This window comes from Chiloscyllium plagiosum, unplaced genomic scaffold (assembly GCF_037043375.1).
Source record: "Chiloscyllium plagiosum isolate Xiang-an unplaced genomic scaffold, Cpla_swu_hap1 HiC_scaffold_21, whole genome shotgun sequence".
NCBI classification, from domain to species: domain Eukaryota; kingdom Metazoa; phylum Chordata; class Chondrichthyes; order Orectolobiformes; family Hemiscylliidae; genus Chiloscyllium; species Chiloscyllium plagiosum.
In genome coordinates, this window is record NW_028270159.1 from 28,673,870 (window position 1) to 28,694,268 (window position 20,399).

The following is a 20,399-nucleotide window of genomic DNA, read 5'->3' on the forward strand; positions in this document are numbered from 1 at the left end:
AGATATTTCTTGCAGATGTTGCAGTCTGATGCTTTCATTGTACAGAATATCCAAGACTAAAAAATTGTAATTGAGAACTGATGATTTGTTAAAGTTATGTAATGTATATATAATGAAGAATTGGATAGTGTACAGAAAAGATTTTGTGGGGCAATCGAGGATCTCAGATGGAACACACATTTTTACAGTTTACCAATGTACCTGCTGCAAACAAATCTCCGTATAACATATTAAAAGGTGTTGCCCTCTTTGTTCAGAGTGTCAGAGGAAATATTGCTTTATAGAAATAGAAACCTCGTTATATAAAAGCAAAACAACCAGTTGTATGCAGATGTGTTCCTTTATAGCCACAAGCATGGCAAACTGGAAGAAATCTTGGGACACCAACTGAAAGGTATTTTAGACCTTTGGTGGCAGTGGTAGCATCCCTATCCTGGAATGGGAGAAAGTGAGGACTGCAGATGCTAGAGATCAGAGTTGAAAAGTATGGTGCTAGAAAGGCACAGCTGGTCAGGCAGCATTCCAAGGGGAAGAGTCAACATTTCGAGCAGGAGTTCTTCATTAGGAATGGGGGGGTGGGGCCAAGGGGGCAGAGAGATAAATGGGAGTGAGGGAATTGGGCTGGAGGGGAAGATAGCTGGGAATGTGGTAAGTAGATGAAGGTGGGAAGTGATGGTGATAGTTTGGAGAGGAGGGTGGAGCAGATAGATGGACATAGAGGGCAGTGCCGAGTTGGAAGTTTGGATCTGGGATGGGAAGGGAAATGAGGAAACTGGTGAAATTGACATTGATCTTGTGTGGTTGGAGAGTCCCAAGGTGGAAGATGAGGCATTCTTCCTCCAAAGAGGTTCTCTGAAATGTTCCGCAAGTTGGCATCCTGTTTCGCCAATGTAGACGAGATCGCATTGAGAGCGATGGACTCAGTAGATGACATATGTGCAAGTATAAGGACCTTCCACATCCGACAGAGATTTACCTGTACTTCCCACACCATCTACTGTGTCCATTGTGTAAACGGCAACTAGCATGAAAATTACTTTTATTTCAGTGATAAATAGTAGCATTCAAGTTTATTTATTGGTGGTGGTGAATAGATAAAAAATACAATTGATTTGGTGGGGGGGGGGGGGGGGGGGGGGGGAGAGAATAATTAATGGTGTGTATGAGGACTTCTGGATATAAAAATTAAAAAGTCAAGTTTATAAGTTGTGGAACTCAAACTGACAATGACGTTTGGGATACTAACTTGATTCCATTTGTACAATAGTACTTCAGTGCAAAGCCTTCCCACCACTGCACAGTGTTTTTGAATCTGCAGTATATGTAATATTTTTGTACAGCAATGACTGTCAGCATGCAGTATGATTGCTTCAGATATGTTAACTCATACAGCTGTTGCATGTATGTAGGATGCTTTGATGCACACAGTAAATGCAAGGCTCAATTACTTCATTTACAAAGCAGTTTATTTTTTTTAAGTGACTTTGTTTTCCAGTGAATAAATCTGAATACTGCTGTTGTAAAAAAAATCCTGCCATTGTGGTATTACTATACCATCAGGAATGTGTAACTCAGGTATTACAGAAAAAGAGGAAGTTTATTTTTTCATCAGTGCATCTCAGAGTTAACTGCTAGGACAAACAAATAGAAAAGGCTATAACTGATTTATTCACATAACATATGCAAAAAATAAAAAAATAATCTTTTGTGTATACATTGTACCATAAGGAAACTACTTTTTCACTTTGGAGTACTAAATGTGCCTCTTAACTTTAGGTGTACTTTTGATAAAACATTTGTTTTATGATTTGAAAAATAAAGGTTGCAAGTAACTCATGCCCTTTAGGGACATTTTTTATTGTTCTCAACAGATGCTGGCACATCAGAGTTTGACTGTAAAGCAGATGTACTCCAGCAGACATCCAGCTTAATTTAAAAATTGTAAAGTGATTGAGGATACAACTGAAAAACAATATAATTCTGTAAGAGGACTCCTAGACATTTTTAAATGTACTACTAATCTATTCAAGAATGACAGCAAAGACAATTATTGACTTCAAGTACCTTGGACTTAATAGTTTTATCAACAAAGGACAATGAAAGTCACACACCTCTACATTATGCTGCATTCTTAACATTATACATCTGCAAATCCCAGTCCAGAAGGATAATTTTAAAATAACCAAACTGTCTAGGTGACTGCAGGACATGGGACAAGAACTAAAAATCACATTTTCTTACTAAATTTTACACAATCAGACCAAGTGACAAATACATCACCAGGTGTACCGAAATTAACGTAGACAGTTTGGTGTCAAATCAGCCAAATGATGAGATATCAAACTAGGCACAATATCAGTCAAAATACAGAGTGTAACAAAGGGACATCCAAGCAAGATGAAATACGTTTGACAATGCACTAACTGTATTATCAAAAGCTCATCTGTTCTTTGGCAACATCTTAAGTATTGACAAAGATTTTTGAATTCGGTACGAATTGTTAGAATAAATTTAAATTGAATTGATCAAATTATCTTTTTAGTCAGAAGCAAAAATATCAATACATACCAGAATGAAAACGTTTTCCTGACTCCCCATCCAAAACTTTAAAATAGCAGTTAGTGCTGATTTATCTAAAATTGATAGCAGGTTTTGCTGCAGTGTTATAATTTTGATCCTTGTATAGTAGCTATTTTTTGTTTTTATGATCGAGGAGCGTACTTATACCATGTACCCAGATATCTGGCAATGCCATTTCTATGAGCTATACAACAGGGAGAGAAATGTGATGGCTCCTTTTTCAACATTCACTCCCTGGTGCCTTAGCTGGAGGAATATCACCTTATTACATGAAGAAATATCACAGATTTGAAGACCTACTCAAATCATTCGATATAGCAGTTTATGATGCATTCTGATATTCAATAAAACTTTTGATCTCCAAAAATAGGAGATAGTCCATGGATCATTTCTTATTTTGATATCTACTTTCTCAAAATATATTTTACGTGCTATGCAAGTTAATAAACATTAAACATTTTAACTGGCCATGGTTATTAACAAAATTGGTTCATTCCACTATTATAGCTGCAGTCTCACATACCCATACTTGGAGAATTTAAAGATTTCACAGCTAAGAAAATGTTGCAACATTCTAAATTTACAAATGTGAAGGTACACGTAAGAATCGCAAATACTGTTCCAGGTGAGGTATATGTTAATGTGCTAGGTAACCCAAAAATCTAATTTCAGGACCAATAGTGTCAAAGGATACTAACAATAATGAGATTGCATATATAATTTGAAAAATATCAACAGATTATTAAAACAGTACCATTTAACTGTAGGTAAAAATTGATCAACCACCTTTATCAGTTTGAAATTTTGAATATAGTCTTGCATGGTCAAAAAGCAACACTTTGACAAAGACCCAAAATGCTAATTCATTACATATTTTTACAACTCAAGTATGTAGTGAAATCAAGTTGATAAACTACGTCTGTTGTATGAATCAATTCTTCAAATTTCAAATCTACAAATGATTAATCATGGCTAGCAACTTTGATGCAATGTACATCATTATCTACACATTTTTTTGGATAAGAAAACTTATCCTGGACATTACCTCCTGGCACAACACGCTGACACCAATCTTCTTTATAACTTCAAGAAGAAATTCAAGTCAAATTTGTTAGTTGAACATTTGTTTTTATTCTTGTGCCTAGAATATTCTCTGATCAACAGCACCTCTCCTGACTGTGACAGCTAATGGGAGTTTGTACTTCTTGTACATGCTAACCTGTAGGTGACAGATAGATATTTAATCTCTTAGGAAACTGATGCACATCTACAATGCTGACTTTTTTTTTTAAAAGAACTCCCTCAAACATAATAATCTAGGAAATTAAAGAGGTACCTCTTTTCAGTGTTTAAACTTTTTTTAAAAAGTGAGAAGTGTCAATTATCATTCGAATGTTATAAAATAGTTTTGTATTTGATCATCAAGACAATTTTCTCCCAAGCACTGCACTTTTAGAATGGTCTGTGTCTTACAAATCTCCATGCCATAACTAAAATGGTGTTCAAAGTAATCTTTTCAGGTTTTTGTAGCTGCTCTAAACTGAAGACTTGAAAGACAATTTTGTAAATATTTGACAAACTTCTTCCACCCCTTTCCTACAAGTGGCACCTCACAAAATTACATGAGCAGAAATCAGGAACTCTACAGTCAGGGAAAATCAGAATGGAAAATTATCATGAACTACGCTGAAGACTGAAATTATGCATCATTAATATTAGTGATCCTCTAAAAATGCATCATTGTTGATCCTCAACATTAAAAAGTGTTAAATTATATTCAGATTGGATACATAAGAACAGGAGTAAAAAGGTAGAGACATCAAGTCCTATCCCACTCTGCTAAACATCAATTACTACCCAATAGAGGCTCTAGCTGAGTCATTAGACAACTTCCTTGTGAACTATTCTCAGTCTGTATAACCTTCCAAAAATGTAAAACCTGATGGAGGAGGAAGATTTTAAAAACCCACCAACTATTCACCCATGCCTGGAGTTTCTGGTTTGGGGCATAATCAATTACTATAACCAGAAATGCGGTAGCTTTGTCAAACGGTTCTGGTCTTGCATTTCTATTCAAGTTCATTTGCCTATCACTAAAGAAAATTTGCTATGAACCAACTGGAACTGGATTTGGACAGCAATTGTATAGAATTTTAGAACATTAAAAAATTACTTTTTCCTTTTAAATATCTTGTTAATTGGGTGTGATTTATGTGGCTGAAAATAAGTTAATCACAAGAGAGACTAGGACTAGGGGACACTACCTCAAGATTAGAGGGAAGTAGATTTAGGACAGAGATGAAAACAAACTGCTTTTCTTAGAGAGTAGTGAATCTGTGGAATTCATATCTGGTCAGCATGGACGGGTTGGACCGAAGTGTCTGTTTCCATGCTGTATAACTCTATAACATATGACAAGTATTAAGCACTTTTAGTAAAGTCTACCAGTTGAATGCAACCCCATTTTTAAAAACAGAAATCGAAAAAAAAGAGCCAATCCTTGATAAATATTGATGTAGTCAGTTCATGTAAATTAACTCTATTCAAAAGCTTTTAAAAACATGGTTATTCAGCATCCCCATGTCTAAAAAGGTCATAAGGGGGCTTGTAAACAGATGCAATTAGCAGAACCTCAGTGGGTGAAGTATTGTGATCAAGAGCATTGCCAGTTTTCTGGGTGCAGCCAACTTCTAATGTGCAAAAGAAAATTTGCATAAAGTCAGATTTGTTCTGGATGTGATTTCTGATTGGGTAAGTTACCTTGGGGGAGAAAGTGCAAACTACTGAAAACTGTAGGCTTCAAATTATTTTTGGGACTGCTTAAATCATTCAAGCATATCAGGAGGATAGCAATATGACCACTGATTTACGAAAGCTCTGCTAAGATCATTGAAGAACTCAACAATTAACAAAACTGGATTTTTTTTTCCTGTCTCGTTTTCAAGCGAACAGGACAGTATAAGAATGATAGCAAAATGAATGTTCCAGAATAGCCAAGTTAGGGGTTTGAAATTTAATGGCATATACCTGAATATCAGTGTCAACTGGGTACACTTCCTGGGTTTGTTTAACCCAAAGCCACACAAAAATAAAATTACAGTACACAAGCCACTCAGACTAACCAGTTCAAGTCATCATGCTGCTCCTCCTGAGCCTTTCTTCATTTACTTTGCATCAGTACAATCTACTGTCTTCTCTCTTGCTTCCTTTTAAAAGCACATCCAAAAGTATTAGGTTCCGGATTTTCATCACTCAATAAAGGATTCTCTAATTTATTGGTGAACTTCATGTTTTGATGGCTTCTACTCTTTATGTTTTCATTTGGAATGACAGTATTTCTATACCTTTTGTTTGATGCCTATTTCAGTGAAGATTTTTTTCTAATAAAGAAGAGCAAAATCTATCCAATTACTTCCCTGTTCTTTCCAGATAGCCTTGCAAATGTTTTCCTTTCAAGTATACATTTAATCAATTCCACCTTTGAAAGTTACTTTTAAATCTGCTTCTATCACCCTTTTAGACAGTACATTTTGGAGTGTAACAAGTTACTACAAAAACAAATCTAATTTCTTCTACATTGCTCATTCTGCTCTGGGTTCTTTATCATTTACTTTAAATCTGTGTCTGCTGGTTAATTGACCCTGTTGTCAGTGAAAACCTTTTTTCTTTTGCATTCTGTCAAAGTCCTTCATAGATTTTTAACCTCTATTATATAAAAAACATGCTTTGCTCAAAAAGAGCAATCCAAGTTTTTCTAGTCTCTTCACACAAATGTCAAACTCTTCAAGCATTCAAAACCTACATTTAAAACAACAAACATCACTGGTTACAACTAAGAGCAAGGTGGAATCAGTCAATGGATGATTTTTTTTGGCTTTGACATTTTCTATTTTAGTATTTATTCCTAATAAAAGAGTACCTTACTTCAGTACCCTTGAAATGGTTAATCATTTGATTTAATCGAAATAAACGTACATGAAAGATACAGCAACACAGTGGTTCAGAGTCTAAAAGCTCGAATCAAGACAGATCAGACCTCAGAGTGGGAGGTCTATGGGCATGAAGTCAAAATCCCTAACACAATTGTCTAGAAAATTTCAACAGCAGTATGCACGGAGACATTATGACTGGCATGAGCTATTATGACATAACATATCTTTTAGTTCAGAATAAAAAAGGTACTATTAAGAAAACTGGGCATAATGGTACCTTACAAGATTGCATTCCTGACAGATTTCAAATGAAGCAAGGTTGGAATCCAACATTTATGTTACATGTGATGAAATTGCCAATGAAATGTCTCTTTAAACTACAAAGTCAATGCATATAGAAAATTCATAATTTTCTCACATACCTATACTAGGGTGATGCAAAGGGACAAAAAGAAAATGAGCCAGAGCTTCACTACTGATCACTATCTAGCAATTCCTTTGTGAACAATAGATTACGAGACGAGACAAGATTGGAGTCACTTATGAATTCAGGCTCATTGTTGTTATGGCATACGAAAATAGCCAAATACCAGAGGGCTTAGTAAAACTTAAAACCTCAATGGAGTAAAATCTGCAGGACAAGAGCAAAGAAATTACACTTCCAGATCCACTGTAAAGGTGAAGTTCTTAGTATCTCTTCTAAAACCAAGGGTTTAACCCTAACTGACCCCTCTGACAGAAACCAGTTATGTATTTGAAAACAGAGAACATTTTGAGATTTCCCTTCTACATTTGGCAAATTGTCCTAGGCCACTGAGGTCCTCTTCAAATTCCCATAATATCACCATTAGGAGCTTATCTGCTATTTTTACAGCCAGTGTTGGCTTCAGGAACAGCATCAGACTTTCTGTTGTTAAAAATTAAGCTTTAGGTTTCTTTTAGGGCCTGAGAGAAAAGGGAAATGGGACAAATTTCAAAACACAGTCTGATTTTTATTACCTTAGGACAAATCCAAAATCCGAACTGCTAATTAAAACATAAACCATGCAATACTTCCTCTAACGTCCCCTTACCCCCAGATCAGTTTTGTACAATTCTGTAATGCCTTCAAGCAGCAGTCCATTATTCACACATGTTAGAAACTTGAAGGAATAGCAGAGCAAAATTTAAGTGCTTTGGTCAGAAATTAAACATATGACTGTTAAACCCAAATGAGTAATGTGCTTAAATCATTTAAACCAATGTCCACGGTAACATCATTTAATACAAAATTCTTTGATTCTTCAGACAACTAGGTAAAGCAGCCTATGCTGGGTCACTGCTGGAACTACTAGTAATTCTAGCAACATCAAGTTCAAATGTAAGAAATTACTACCCTTAGGAATAAAACCTTCATGGTAGATATATGCTGAAGAAACTACAACTACATATCCTTGCCTACTAATTGTCACTTAGTTTCCCCAAATGGCATATTCTACTGGTACAAATCTGCAAACAAGAGATAGGAAGACAGTACCAAATGGAACGAAGGACAGTGTCCTGACCATTTTGCTGTTATTCCGACAAAAATATAGGATGACCTCACATTTGCCAACATTGTACTCTATCTTCCAGACCCTTGCCCACTCACTTAATATAGGGAAAACACACCTGCCATTTGGAAGTAGATTTTAAAACAATGGCATAATTTCAGTAAGAAAACTTCACAGAAAAAAAGTGATTTAAGCGATGTGCTTTGGGGCATTTAATATAAGGAGATCTAAGACACGGTAATTTCAAAGAATCATTCCCTTTGGCAAGAGAATCAAGTTTAGAGGGATATAATAACCTTGACTTTACAGCAAAGTCATTTGTGGCTGAAGTTAGGAAGCACGTTTCTTCTCCACAAAACAGTGAAAATCTGGAACTCCTATTTACAAGAGTGGATCATTTGGAATTTAAGACTGAGACCAATAGATTGTTATTGGGTCAGGGAATCAAAGGAAGTGGAACAAAGTTGAAAATGGAATTGAGGTACAAATCAGCCATGAACTGACTGAATGGTGGAAAAGGCTCAAGGGGCCGAATAGCCTATTCCCGTTTCCATTTTTAACAAAATCATAAGGCAAAGCTTTATAATTTAGATATTACTCCTGGACAAATAGTTCACTCATCAGGTGCACTCCATTGCCTACATGCAAAGAGAGTTAGTGTCTTATTTTAAAACATCCTTCTGTATGAAATAGGACATATGCCACTTTTTAAGTGGTCTGTAGAACACAATCAGTTTGAACTACTGAAGTGCATCTTTCAAATTAGAGGCAGAATCAAACATTAGTTAGTTCACAATGCTCTATTTCATCAGTAGAACAGAAATCTACAGAACATTTTTTCCCCAAGTGCAGTGCTCTGCATATTTACTAACCCACTAATGAGATACCATTATGATGTTGATTTGGTGCATTGGTTCTACCACCTTTTCTAAAAAGTTTAGATTTACTGCTTGGCCAACGATGTTCGGTCAGCCTTCCATCAAGATATTAAACCAAATTCAGCAATACTGCAGTCATTCAATAGTGTCTACTTCCAGAGTAATTTCTTGTATGCTTCCTTCAGTGACATTATCTACACATTTTTTCCCGTGCTGTTCTTTGAGGTGTCGCCTGAGTGCAGGTTTATGTGCAAAGCCCACATCGCAATAATTACACTTGTGTGGTCTGTCACCACTATGGAGATTCAGGTGATCCTGCAAAGAACATTTTTGAGTGAACGTCTTTCCACAAATTGTGCACTGGTAAGGTTTGATTCCTGTGTGTACTCTGATGTGCCGCGTCAGATTGCTTTTCTGTGTGAAAATCTTACCACAGCGCAGACACAAGAAAAGTTTGTGTGTTTTCAGGTGACTAATGAAGTTTTCAAGGTGCTGAAAGACTTTTCCACATGTACTACAATGGTGGGGCTTCTGAAGCCATTTGTCTTGCATTTTAAAATGATTAGTGTACATTGTTTTGTTTGCAAACAGTTTTGTGCCTCTGTTACGCTTGAACAAAAACCCACCTGCAGCAGCCATTTCCTCATTTGGAAAACTACTCAAACCTTGCAATTCAAATTCATTAGCTGCCAGCATAAAGCTTGTACCATTGACAACTTCTGATAATCTGGGTGGATCTCCTACAAAATTCTCTAAACAACTATCTACCACTTTGTTGTTTCTTGAATCAACAGTTGAATTGATGAGAGAGTACTGGGATTCTGGAGAATTTGCAACAGCTCTTTCTACACTATTGCTGAAATTATTTGAGAGATGGCTCAAACTATCACCATTCTCACTCTCTTGAATATCACTGGTCAGAGACTCCACTTTAACTATACGAATGTTGCTGTCCTCGGAATCAGTTTCACAATCAGAGACATCCCCAGTTTCGATAAGATCTTCCAATTTGTGTTTCTCGGAATCAGGTGGAGGGCTTTCTTGTGGCCTTTCTGAAGTTTCAGGAAATGTAGGTGAAGTGCTGCTTTCACCTATGTTGTGTGAATGGTCTTCAGACAACAACTTTGGCTCAATATATTTAGAAAGGGCCTGTGTGCACCTTTCTACAATATGACCCATCTGAAGGTAACTTGCAGCAGTTAAGTAATTGACCAATTCCTTCACTGGAAACTCTAGGATACCAGTGTAACAGGACAAAAGTATCTGTGCTCCAACGTCTGAACTCTGGAGGAGTGAAATCCGGACATCCTTCGAATCATTTAACAAAAACTGGTCTCTCAAAAAGGGAGAGCATGCAGCAAATATTATTTTATGCCCTAGAAAGGCCACATTGTTGATTCGGATTGTGACATCACAGAATCGCTTTTGCTGCCTTAACAAATTCATTTTCTGCAACATGGAATCTCCATAGCTTGAAAACTTAAAACGAAGCACATCTGAAGTTGGAGCCATATTTCCAAATCTAGAAAACAAAAAAGAACATGAGCAATTTATTATAAATTAAAAGATCACAGTTAAAAATTGAACAGTATCAATTTAAGTCCCATTTTAGGTAAACAGCTAATAAAGTGAAGTACTTTATTTCACCTTTAGGGCCACATACGTGCACACTGGGGAATTTTGTAGCCAAAGTTTAAAATACACACCCCTTTTTAGTTAGAGCTACTGATACGCAATTCCCAAATCCAAAAATGGCTCGCATCATAACTGAATGACTAGTATAATTGAAGTAAGAGTAATAACAGCCCTTTCCAACCTTCCATATTGAGTCAATGGTTGGAAAATATTAAGTACAAACAAAACATTGTACTTTAAGACTGGATTTTACCAGGACTTGGACAACACATGACTCACTACTTGCAATGTAGACACCTCTTACTGTAACTGATGGACCTTTTACCAGATACATAGGTCACCTGAAGAATAGCAGTTATTAACCAAGGCTTACTTTGTCATTTTTGGTTGTTCAAGTATACATTAAAACTCCTTTGGTATAAGAAAAAAGCAGAGAAACCTAGCATTTTGGTTAACCTTTCTCCCCAGGCATTACCATCAGATGAACTGATCTTCTAGCTTTTTGTGGGGATTTGCTGTATGCAAAATGGCAGCTACACTTGAACTTGTAATAGTTCCAATGTTTCAATTTGAAGTGCTTTTATATTGTGTCTCTCATTTTTTAATTCCATTCAGAGATTTTTAAGTTTTGACACCTCTGGAGCAGGTGGAACTTGAACTCAGAACTCCCAGTTCATAAGTAGAGACACTACCACTCCATGATAAGGGACTGAATAGTTTTACATATATCCTCATTCCATCTTCAGGAGCTGATATTTTTCAAACTGAGTTATCAACAATACTATGACTTTAGGAGCTGCATTTTGTCCTTTTGTTTAAAAAAAATGAAGGGAGGTTGAGACAGAAGTGCCAAGCAATCTGCTCCAAGCCAATAAACAGCTTGTGAGGCCTTTTTTTATTAAAAAGTTAGAACAATAGAAACAGCATGAAGGAGTAGGGTCAAGCTGCCACAGAACCAGGATTTCTATTTAGTTTTCAGTAGCTGTTGAACTTTGGAAACTGCTATACATCTCCTCCTGCTATAGCAGATCACTAATTCTCTCTCTTTCTCACTCGCACACACACACACACACACACACACACACCTTCTTGATGTTCTTTCCTCCTGGAGAGAGGAAGTGGTGGAGGCTGGTACAATTGCAATATTTAGAAGTCATCTGGATAGTTATATGAATGGGAAGGGTTTGGAGGGACATGGGCTGGGTTCTGGCATGTGGGATTACATTAGGTTGGGATATCTCATCAGCATGGACGAATTGGACTGAAGGGTCTGTTTCTGTGCTGTATATTTCAATGACTTGAGACTGGAGAATTGCATGAGAGACAATCTGTTTTAGTGATTTTGCCTTTGCCAAGGGTGTGTATGTGGGATGTCACTGTATTGGAACAGTTTTGTATAGTCGTTAGAATAATAAATTAATTAACAAATTTTCCAATAGAGTTATTATCCCAATTCTGCTTTCTTTTGTTTGTATTTTAACTAGTGTTTTGCTCAAAGTTTAGTAGTTTGACCATTCAAATTGCATCTGGAGCACAATGCCTTACGCTTGCCTTTAAAAATAAGAAAACGTTGGGGTCTAGGCTATCTTAATATATTTAGAAGAGGTTTGGTTTGGTCCATAATATGTATAAATTACATTGAAATACAAACTTGCACCTCATCAACCAACACTTAAAACGTACGCTCCATTAGTTTTGTTTTTAAAAAAACCCACAAAAATTACTTTATAAATGCCAAGTTAAAAATCACACAACACCAGGTTATAGTCCAACAGGTTTAATTGGAAGCACACTAGCTTTCGGAGCGACGCTCCTTCATCAGGTGACTGTGGAGGGCTCGATCGTAACACAGAATTTATAGCAAAAATTTGCAGTGGGATGTAACTGAAATTATACATTGAAAAATTTGATTGTCTGTTAAGCCTTTCATCTGTTAGAATACAGTGATTGTCTACACATGAAAGTAGTGAAACAATCACTGTATTCTAACAGATGAAAGGCTTAACAGACAATCAAATTTTTCAATGTATAATTTCAGTTACATCACACTGCAAATTTTTGCTATAAATTCTGTGTTACGATCGAGCCCTCCACAGTCACCTGATGAAGGAGCGTCGCTCCGAAAGCTAGTGTGCTTCCAATTAAACCTGTTGGACTATAACCTGGTGTTGTGTGATTTTTAACTTTGTACACCCCAGTCCAACACCGGCATCTCCAAATCATTTATAAATGCCAGCTCACTGCCAAAGGTAGCACGCAATCAGAACTTCATGGGTTCCAAATCGCATCCCAGAAACTTAAGCACATAACATGGGCTAGTATTGGAGGATCAGGGAGAGATTTCTGCACTGTCTGAGGTACCTTCTTTCAGACAAGTTAATTAAAACCTAGTCAGTTTCCTCAGGTGGATGTGGAAGATCCCACAGAATTATTAAAATGCCCATATCCTAACATTAATCTCTGAATCAATATTATAATGAATTATCTAGCCATTTGACTAATGGCAGCATAAATTATAGGGAATAGGGAAAACATAGGAACTACTATTAAAAGCGGTTAGAGCAAGGCATTTGGATAAATTCAAGGTAATCTGGCAGAATAAAATTGGTTTTGTGAAAGGGAAATCACGTTCGACCAATCTATTGGAGTTCTTTGAGGAGGCAACATGTGTTGTAAATAAGGGGATTGTACTTGGATTACCAGAGGCATACGATAAAGTTGTGAGTGTGGTGCTGGAATAGCACAGCCAGTCGGACAGCATCCGAGGAGCAGGAGAATCGATGTTTTGGGTATAAGCCCTTCATCAGGGATGATTCTCTGCTCCTTGGAAGTTGCCCGACTGGCTGTGCTTTTCTTGCACCACACTCTCGATCTCCAGCATTTGTAGTCCTCACTTTCTCTGCATGTGATAAAGTGCCACATCAAAGGTTATTGTAGAGATTAGCTCAGTGTACGGAGTGGTATATTGGCTTGGAAGATGATTGCATGTCTAATATGAAGCAAACAGTAGGCATAAATGGGTCTTTTTTAGGTTGGCAAGATACAACAAGAAGTGAGCCATTGGGATGGTGTCAGGAGCTCATCTGTTTACAATTTATATGACTTAGATAAGGAGATGTAAGGTATGGTTGCCAATTTGCTGACAACACAAAAGGTAGTCGAAAAATAAGTTGTGAAGAGCACATAATCTGGTTTTTTTTGTATCCTCCTTAAGTAAGCAGGTTATTTGGAAAGTAAAATATAACAGGAAAAATGTGTGAAATGGTCTCTTTTGTCAGGAATAAATAAAAAAGCATTATCTAAAGTGGTGGGAGAGTACAGTGTTCAGATGCAAAGGAATTTGGGTGCATATGTATTAATCACAAAGATTAGTATGGAGACACAATAAGTAATTAGGAATGCTAATACAACATTATCATTTATCACCAGGGAAACTGAACACAAAAGGAGGTGATTATGCTTCAATATACAAGGCACTAGGGAGCACTGTACTGGTCATCTTATTTAAAAAGGAAGGATGTAAATGTGTCAAATGCAGTTCAGAAAAAGGTTTACTCGACTGATATCTTGAACGGGAAGAGCAGTTTGTCTTCTGAAGAAGGGTGCATAGGCTAGGCTTGTATCTGGTAGAGTTCAGAAGAGTAAGAGGTAACTTGGTTGAAAGCCAAGATGCTGAGGAGTCTTAACAGGGTAAAATGTAGAGGAAATTATTATGAACATAGAACAAAGAATACAGCGCAGTACAGGCCCTTTGGCCCTCGATGTTGCGTCGATCTAAGCCCACCTAACCTATACTAACCCACTATCCTCCATATACCTATCCAATGCCCGCTTAAATGCCCATAAAGAGGGAGAGTCCACCACTGCTACTGGCAGGGCATTCCATGAACTTACGACTCGCTGAGTGAAGAACCTACCCCTAACTTCAGTCCTATATCTACCCCCCCTTAATTTAAAGCTATGCCTCCTTGTAATACCCGACTCCATACGCGGGAAAAGGTTCACACTGTCAATCCTATCTAAAACCCTAATCATCTTGTACACCTCAATCAAGTCACCCCTAAACCTTCTTTTCTCTAATGAAAACAGCCCCAAGTGTCTCAGTCTTTCCTCATTACGATCTTCCTTCCATACCAGGCAACATCCTGGTAAACCTCCTCTGCACCCGTTCCAGTGCCTCCACATCCTTCCTATAGTATGGCGACCAAAACTGCACACAATATTCCAGATGCGGCCGCACCAGAGTCTTATACAACTGCATCATGACCTCAGGACTCCGGAACTCAATTCCTCTACCAATAAAAGCCAGTACGCCATATGCCTTCCTCACCGCACTATTTACCTGGGTGGCAACTTTCAGAGATCTGTGTACATGGACACCAAGATCCCTCTGCTCATCCACACTACCAAGTATCCGACCATTAGCCCAGTACCCCATCTTTTTGTTATTCTTCCCAAAGTGAATCACCTCACACTTAGCTACATTGAATTCCATTTGCCACCTTTCTGCCCAGCTCTGCAGCTTCTCTATATCCTGCTGTAACCTGCCACATCCTTCCTCACTGTCAACAACTCCTCCGACTTTCGTATCATCCGCAAACTTGCTCACCCAACCTTCTAACCCCTCTTCCAGGTCATTTATAAAAATGACAAACAGCAATGGTCCCAAAACAGATCCTTGCGGAACACCGCTAGTGACGGCACTCCATGAAGAAACTTTGCCATCAACTACTACCCTCTGTCTTCTTCCATCCAGCCAATTCCTAATCCAAACCTCCAACTCACCCTCAATGCCATATCTCCGTATTTTCTGCAGTAGCCTACCATGGGGAACCTTATCAAACGCCTTACTAAAATCCATATATACCACATCTACCGCTTTCCCCTCATCAACCTCCTTCGTCACCTTTTCAAAGAATTCAATAAGGTTTGTGAGGCACGACCTGCCTTTCACAAAACCATGCTGACTATCCTTGATCACATTATTCCTATCCAGATGTGCATAAATCCTATCCCTTACAATTCTCTCTAAGACTTTGCCCACAACAGAAGTGAGACTCACCGGCCTATAGTTACTAGGGTTATCCCTACTCCCCTTTTTGAACAAGGGAACCACATTTGGTGGGCGGCACGGTGGTACAGTGGTTAGCACTGCTGCCTCACAGCGCCTGAGACCCGGGTTCAATTCCCGCCTCAGGCGACTGACTGTGTGGAGTTTGCACGTTCTCCCCGTGTCTGCGCGGGTTTCCTCCGGGTGCTCCGGTTTCCTCCCACAGTCCAAAGATGTGCAGGGTCAGGTGAATTGGCCATGCTAAATTGCCCGTAGTGTTAGGTAAGAGGTAAATGCAGGGGTATGGGTGGGTTGCGCTTCGGCGGGGCGGTGTGGACTTGTGGGGCCGAAGGGCCTGTTTCCACACTGTAAGTAATCTAATCTAATCTAATTTGCTATCCTCCAGTCTTCTGGCACTACTCCTGTAGACAAAGAGGACATAAAAATCAAGGCCAATGGCTCTGCAATCTCCTCCCTTGCTTCCCAGAGAATCCTAGGATAAATGCCATCAGGCCCAGGGGACTTATCTATTTTCACCTTTTCCAGGATTTCCAACACCTCTTCTCTACATACCTCAAAGCCATCCATTCTACTTATTTGTGACTCAGTATTCACATCGACGACAATGCCCTGTTCCTGAGTAAATACTGAAGAAAAGTATTCATTCAGTGTCTCCCCAATCTCTTCCGCCTCCACACGCAACTTCCCACTACTATCCTTGACTGGACCTATTCCTACCCTAGTCATTCTTTTATTCCTAACATACCTATAGAAAGCCTTAGGGTTTTCCCTAATCCTACCGACTAAGGACCTTTCATGTCCCCTCCTTGCTGCTCTTAGCTCTCTCTTCAGGTCCTTCCTGGCTACCCTATAACTCTCAATCGCCCCAATTGAACCTTCACGCCTCATCTTGAGATAGGCCGCCCTCTTCCATTTAACAAGGGATTCCAATTCCTTATTAAACCACGGCTCCCTCGCACGACCCTTTCCTCCCTGCCTGACAGGTACATAATTATCAAGGACACTCAATAGTTGCTCCTTGAACAAGCTCCACACATCATTTACACTCTTGCCTTGGAGTCTACTTTTCCAAGCCACACATCCTAAGTCATGCCTCACCGCATCATAATTTCCCTGACCCCAGCTATAACTCTTGCCCTGTAGTACACACTTATCCCTCTCCATCACGAGAGTAAAAATCACCGAATTATGGTCACTATCCCCAAAGTGCTCACCTACCTCTAATTCTAACACCTGGCCTGGTTCGTTACCCAGAACCAAATCCAGTATGGCCTCACCTCTTGTTGGCCTGTCTACATATTGTGTCAGGAAACTCTCCTGCACACATTGAACAAACACTGACCCATCTAATGAACTTGAGCTATAGCTTTCCCAATCAATATCAGGAAAGTTAAAGTCCCCCATAACAACCACCCTATTACTTTCACTCTTCTCCTGAATCACCTTCCCTATCCTTTCTTCAATGATTCTAGGACTATTAGGAGGCCTGTAAAAGACTCCTAACAGGGTGACCTCACCTTTCCTATTCCTAACCTCAGCCCAAACTACCTCAGATGGCAAGTCCTCATCCATCGTCCTTTCCACCACTGTAATACTATCTTTGACAAGCAATGCCACACCTCCCCCTCTTTTACCCCCACCTCTGACCCTACTAAAACATTTAAATCCTGGAACCTGCAACAGCCAATCCTGTCCCTGTTCTAGCCATGTCTCCGTAATAGCCACAACATCGAAATCCCAGGTACCAACCCACGCTGCAAGTTATGCTTATGTTTAAAAAGAGAAAAAAACAAGGATCACCCATTTAAAACAGAGATGGGTTGATATTTTCTTATCATAAAATGACTTCCCTTGACTCTTTTGAATTTTCTTCCTAAAAAAAAAAGGTGTTGGAAGCAGAGTCCTTGAACAGTTTTAGCTCAAAGGCAGATGGATGCTTGTTAAGGAGGGTTACTGGGTGTGGGCAAGAATGTGACTTTGAAGTTACAATCAAATCAGCCACAATCTTATTGATTGGCAGAGTGGGCTAGATGAACCAGAACTCCTAAGTTGCATGTTCATATATATGTACAATAATTATGGGGCTTTAAAATATTTGGGAAAATCCACATAGGAAAGAAAAGAAGGGCTTTATATACATGAAAATTCATTTTTCCTTGTGTAAAGGTCCACTTATTTCCCCAACATTTTCTTTCTGGGGTATGCTACTTTACGTAAAAATCCGTAGTCTGCCAACCTACGCCAAATGTTTCTCTGAAATTGGCAGGTCCTCACATGAAGCACCTGAAGTCCTCCTCTTAACCTGGTGATCAGGAACAAGGTGTACAGAAATTCCTGAAGCTACGCCTCAGCCAGCCTAACACCAATGATTTCCTCAAGTGATCTAGTGGTATAAGTGTCAAAAACGTGTACACAGGACTGTATTACTTGAAATTTGCTTTAGTGAAAAAGGACTGAGATTAAACATACCATACTTATACTGGTACTGTTTTGTCAATGGGATAATACCATATTTAGTAGTTATCACTTATTTTTACAAACAAATTAATGCCTGGGACATAGGCATTGCTGACCAGGCTAGCATTTACTGAATTTCTAGTTGTCCTTGAAATGGTAACAATGAACTGTCTACTTGAACTGCTGCAGTCCATTGGTGCAGGTGTTCCTACAATGCCATTAGGGAGGGAATTCCAGGATTTTGATCCTGTGATGCTTAAGAAACAACAATATATTTTCAAGACAAGATAGGGAGTGGTTTGCAGGTTTTAGCGTTCCCAATTACTTGCGGCCCTCTCCTACTAGACGGCACAAGTTTGAAAGATGCTTTTTAAAGAGCCTGTGTCAGTGGAGGAGGAAATGATATGGAATGCATGTGAATCTGGTACCTGTCAAGCAGGCTGCTTTGTCCTAGATGATGTCTTGAATGCTGTTTGGAAAGTGGCATGTAGGCCAATACACTCCTGATTTGTGCCTGGAAGATGGTGCACTGGATAGTGAATTATTTGCTGCAGGATTCTTAGCATTTGTAGCCACAGTACTTATAAAAGCTAGTACAATTCAGTTAAGTTTGTGGTAAATGCAAACCCCAGAATGTCGATGGCGGGGAACTCACTGACATCATTGCCTTTGAATGTTAAAAGGTGATGATTAGATTCTCTCTTGTTGGAGATGGAGATCTGTGCCATAAAAATGCCAAGCAATGTTACTTGCCACTTGTCAGCCAAAAACTGGATATTGTCCAGATCTTTTATTTTGACATGGACTGCATCAGTATGAGAAACCGTGAAAAGTGCTGAACATTGCCCTTCAGTGAACATCCACACAAAGATTAGTATGGAGACACAATAAGTAATTAGGAATGCTAATACAACATTATCATTTATCACCAGGGAAACTGAACACAAAAGGTGGTGATTATGCTTCCATATACAAGGCACTAGGGAGCACTGTACTGGTCATCTTATTTAAAAAGGATGTAAATGCGTCAAATGCAGTTCAGAAAAAGGTTTACTCGACTGATACCTTGAACAACTGATACCTTATGATGGAGGGAAGGTCATTGATGAAGTAGCTGAAGATGGTTGGGCCTCAGATATTATCTCAACTGAATAGAACAGAATAGCCTTTACTGTCATGTGCAATCGAATGAGTGCAGTCAGAAGTTTGTAATGTCGCCTCTTTGGCGCTATCTAGGTACAGATACTTTAAATGTTTGTTACAGAATCGAAAGAGTGCAAAAAAAAGTTTAGCACAGGAATACAAAGCTTTAAAAAGTACTCAAATGCCACAATAAGAATAAAAAGTATCTTCAGAACTATTCAAATTATAGTCCTTTTCAGAGACAGTTCCCACCAAGCTTCAGTACACAAGGCCTCACCACCTTCACAACTTACCTCCCAGGCTCACCTGGGCTTGGACTGCCTCCCACTCCAGGCTCTGGCCTCCAGGACTCAGCTCTTAGGCCAACCTGGGCTCGGTCTGTTGCTGCTCCAGGCTCTGGCTGAGACTCGTTTCCAGGACTCACCACCTAGCATGGTCTCCAACTTGTCTCATGCCAGGCTGGACTCAGTAGTCTCTACTCTCCATTCTCTGTGGATAGGGTAGTTTAAGAAATTCAAAGTTTTGGCAGTGGGAAGGAGGCAAGGAAAAGCAAGGAAAGGCAAGGAAGGAAGAGGAAAGAAGGAAAGGAAGGCGGGCAGAAAGTAAAACTGGCAAGCAGAGGAGCTCCAGCTGGAGCGTCCTAATCTGCCACCATTTTTGAAGCAGACAGAACTCTGAACTGCCAGGGCAACTTGGTAGCTCAGTGGTTAGCACTGCTGCCTCACATTGCCAGAGACCCGGGTTCAATTCCAGCCTCGGATGACTGTGTGGAGTTTGCATATTCTTCCCGTGTCTGCGCAAGTTTCCTCCAGGTGCTCTGGTTTCCTCCCACAATACAAAAGATGTGCAAGCTACGTGAATTGGCTACGCTAAAATGCCTATAGTGTCCAGGGATGTGTAGGTTAGGTGCATTAGTCAAGGGTAAATTAGGGTAGGGGGAATGGGTCTGGGTGGGTTAGTCTTTGGAGGGTCGGTGTGGACTTGTTGGGCCGAAGGGCCTGTTTCCACACTGTAGGGATTCTATGATTGCTTCCTTCTGGATACTTGGGCCTATGAAATCATACTTCAGGTACGAATTACAGCATAATGTCTCATTTGTATTCGTTATCCATTTACGCAATAGCTTTCAAAGAATAGACAGAGGTGCATGCCTTTTGTTTTTAAAAGAAGA

General features: G+C 39.1%; 1 protein-coding gene across 3 annotated transcripts in view; it reads right to left on the reverse strand.

Annotated features, from left to right (window-relative positions):
• Nucleotides 1–1,426: 1,426 nt before the first annotated feature.
• The window catches only part of zbtb26 (zinc finger and BTB domain containing 26), a 38,723-nt gene continuing 19,750 nt past the window's right edge, over nucleotides 1,427–20,399 (reverse strand). For all 3 annotated transcript variants that reach the window (XM_087998452.1, XM_043720123.2, XM_043720121.2), the window contains exon 2: nucleotides 1,427–10,444. In XM_087998452.1, the coding sequence (XP_087854578.1) occupies nucleotides 9,058–10,434 (1,377 nt within the window). In that variant the 5' untranslated portion in view covers nucleotides 10,435–10,444 and the 3' untranslated portion in view covers nucleotides 1,427–9,057. The remainder of the gene's footprint in view (nucleotides 10,445–20,399) is intronic.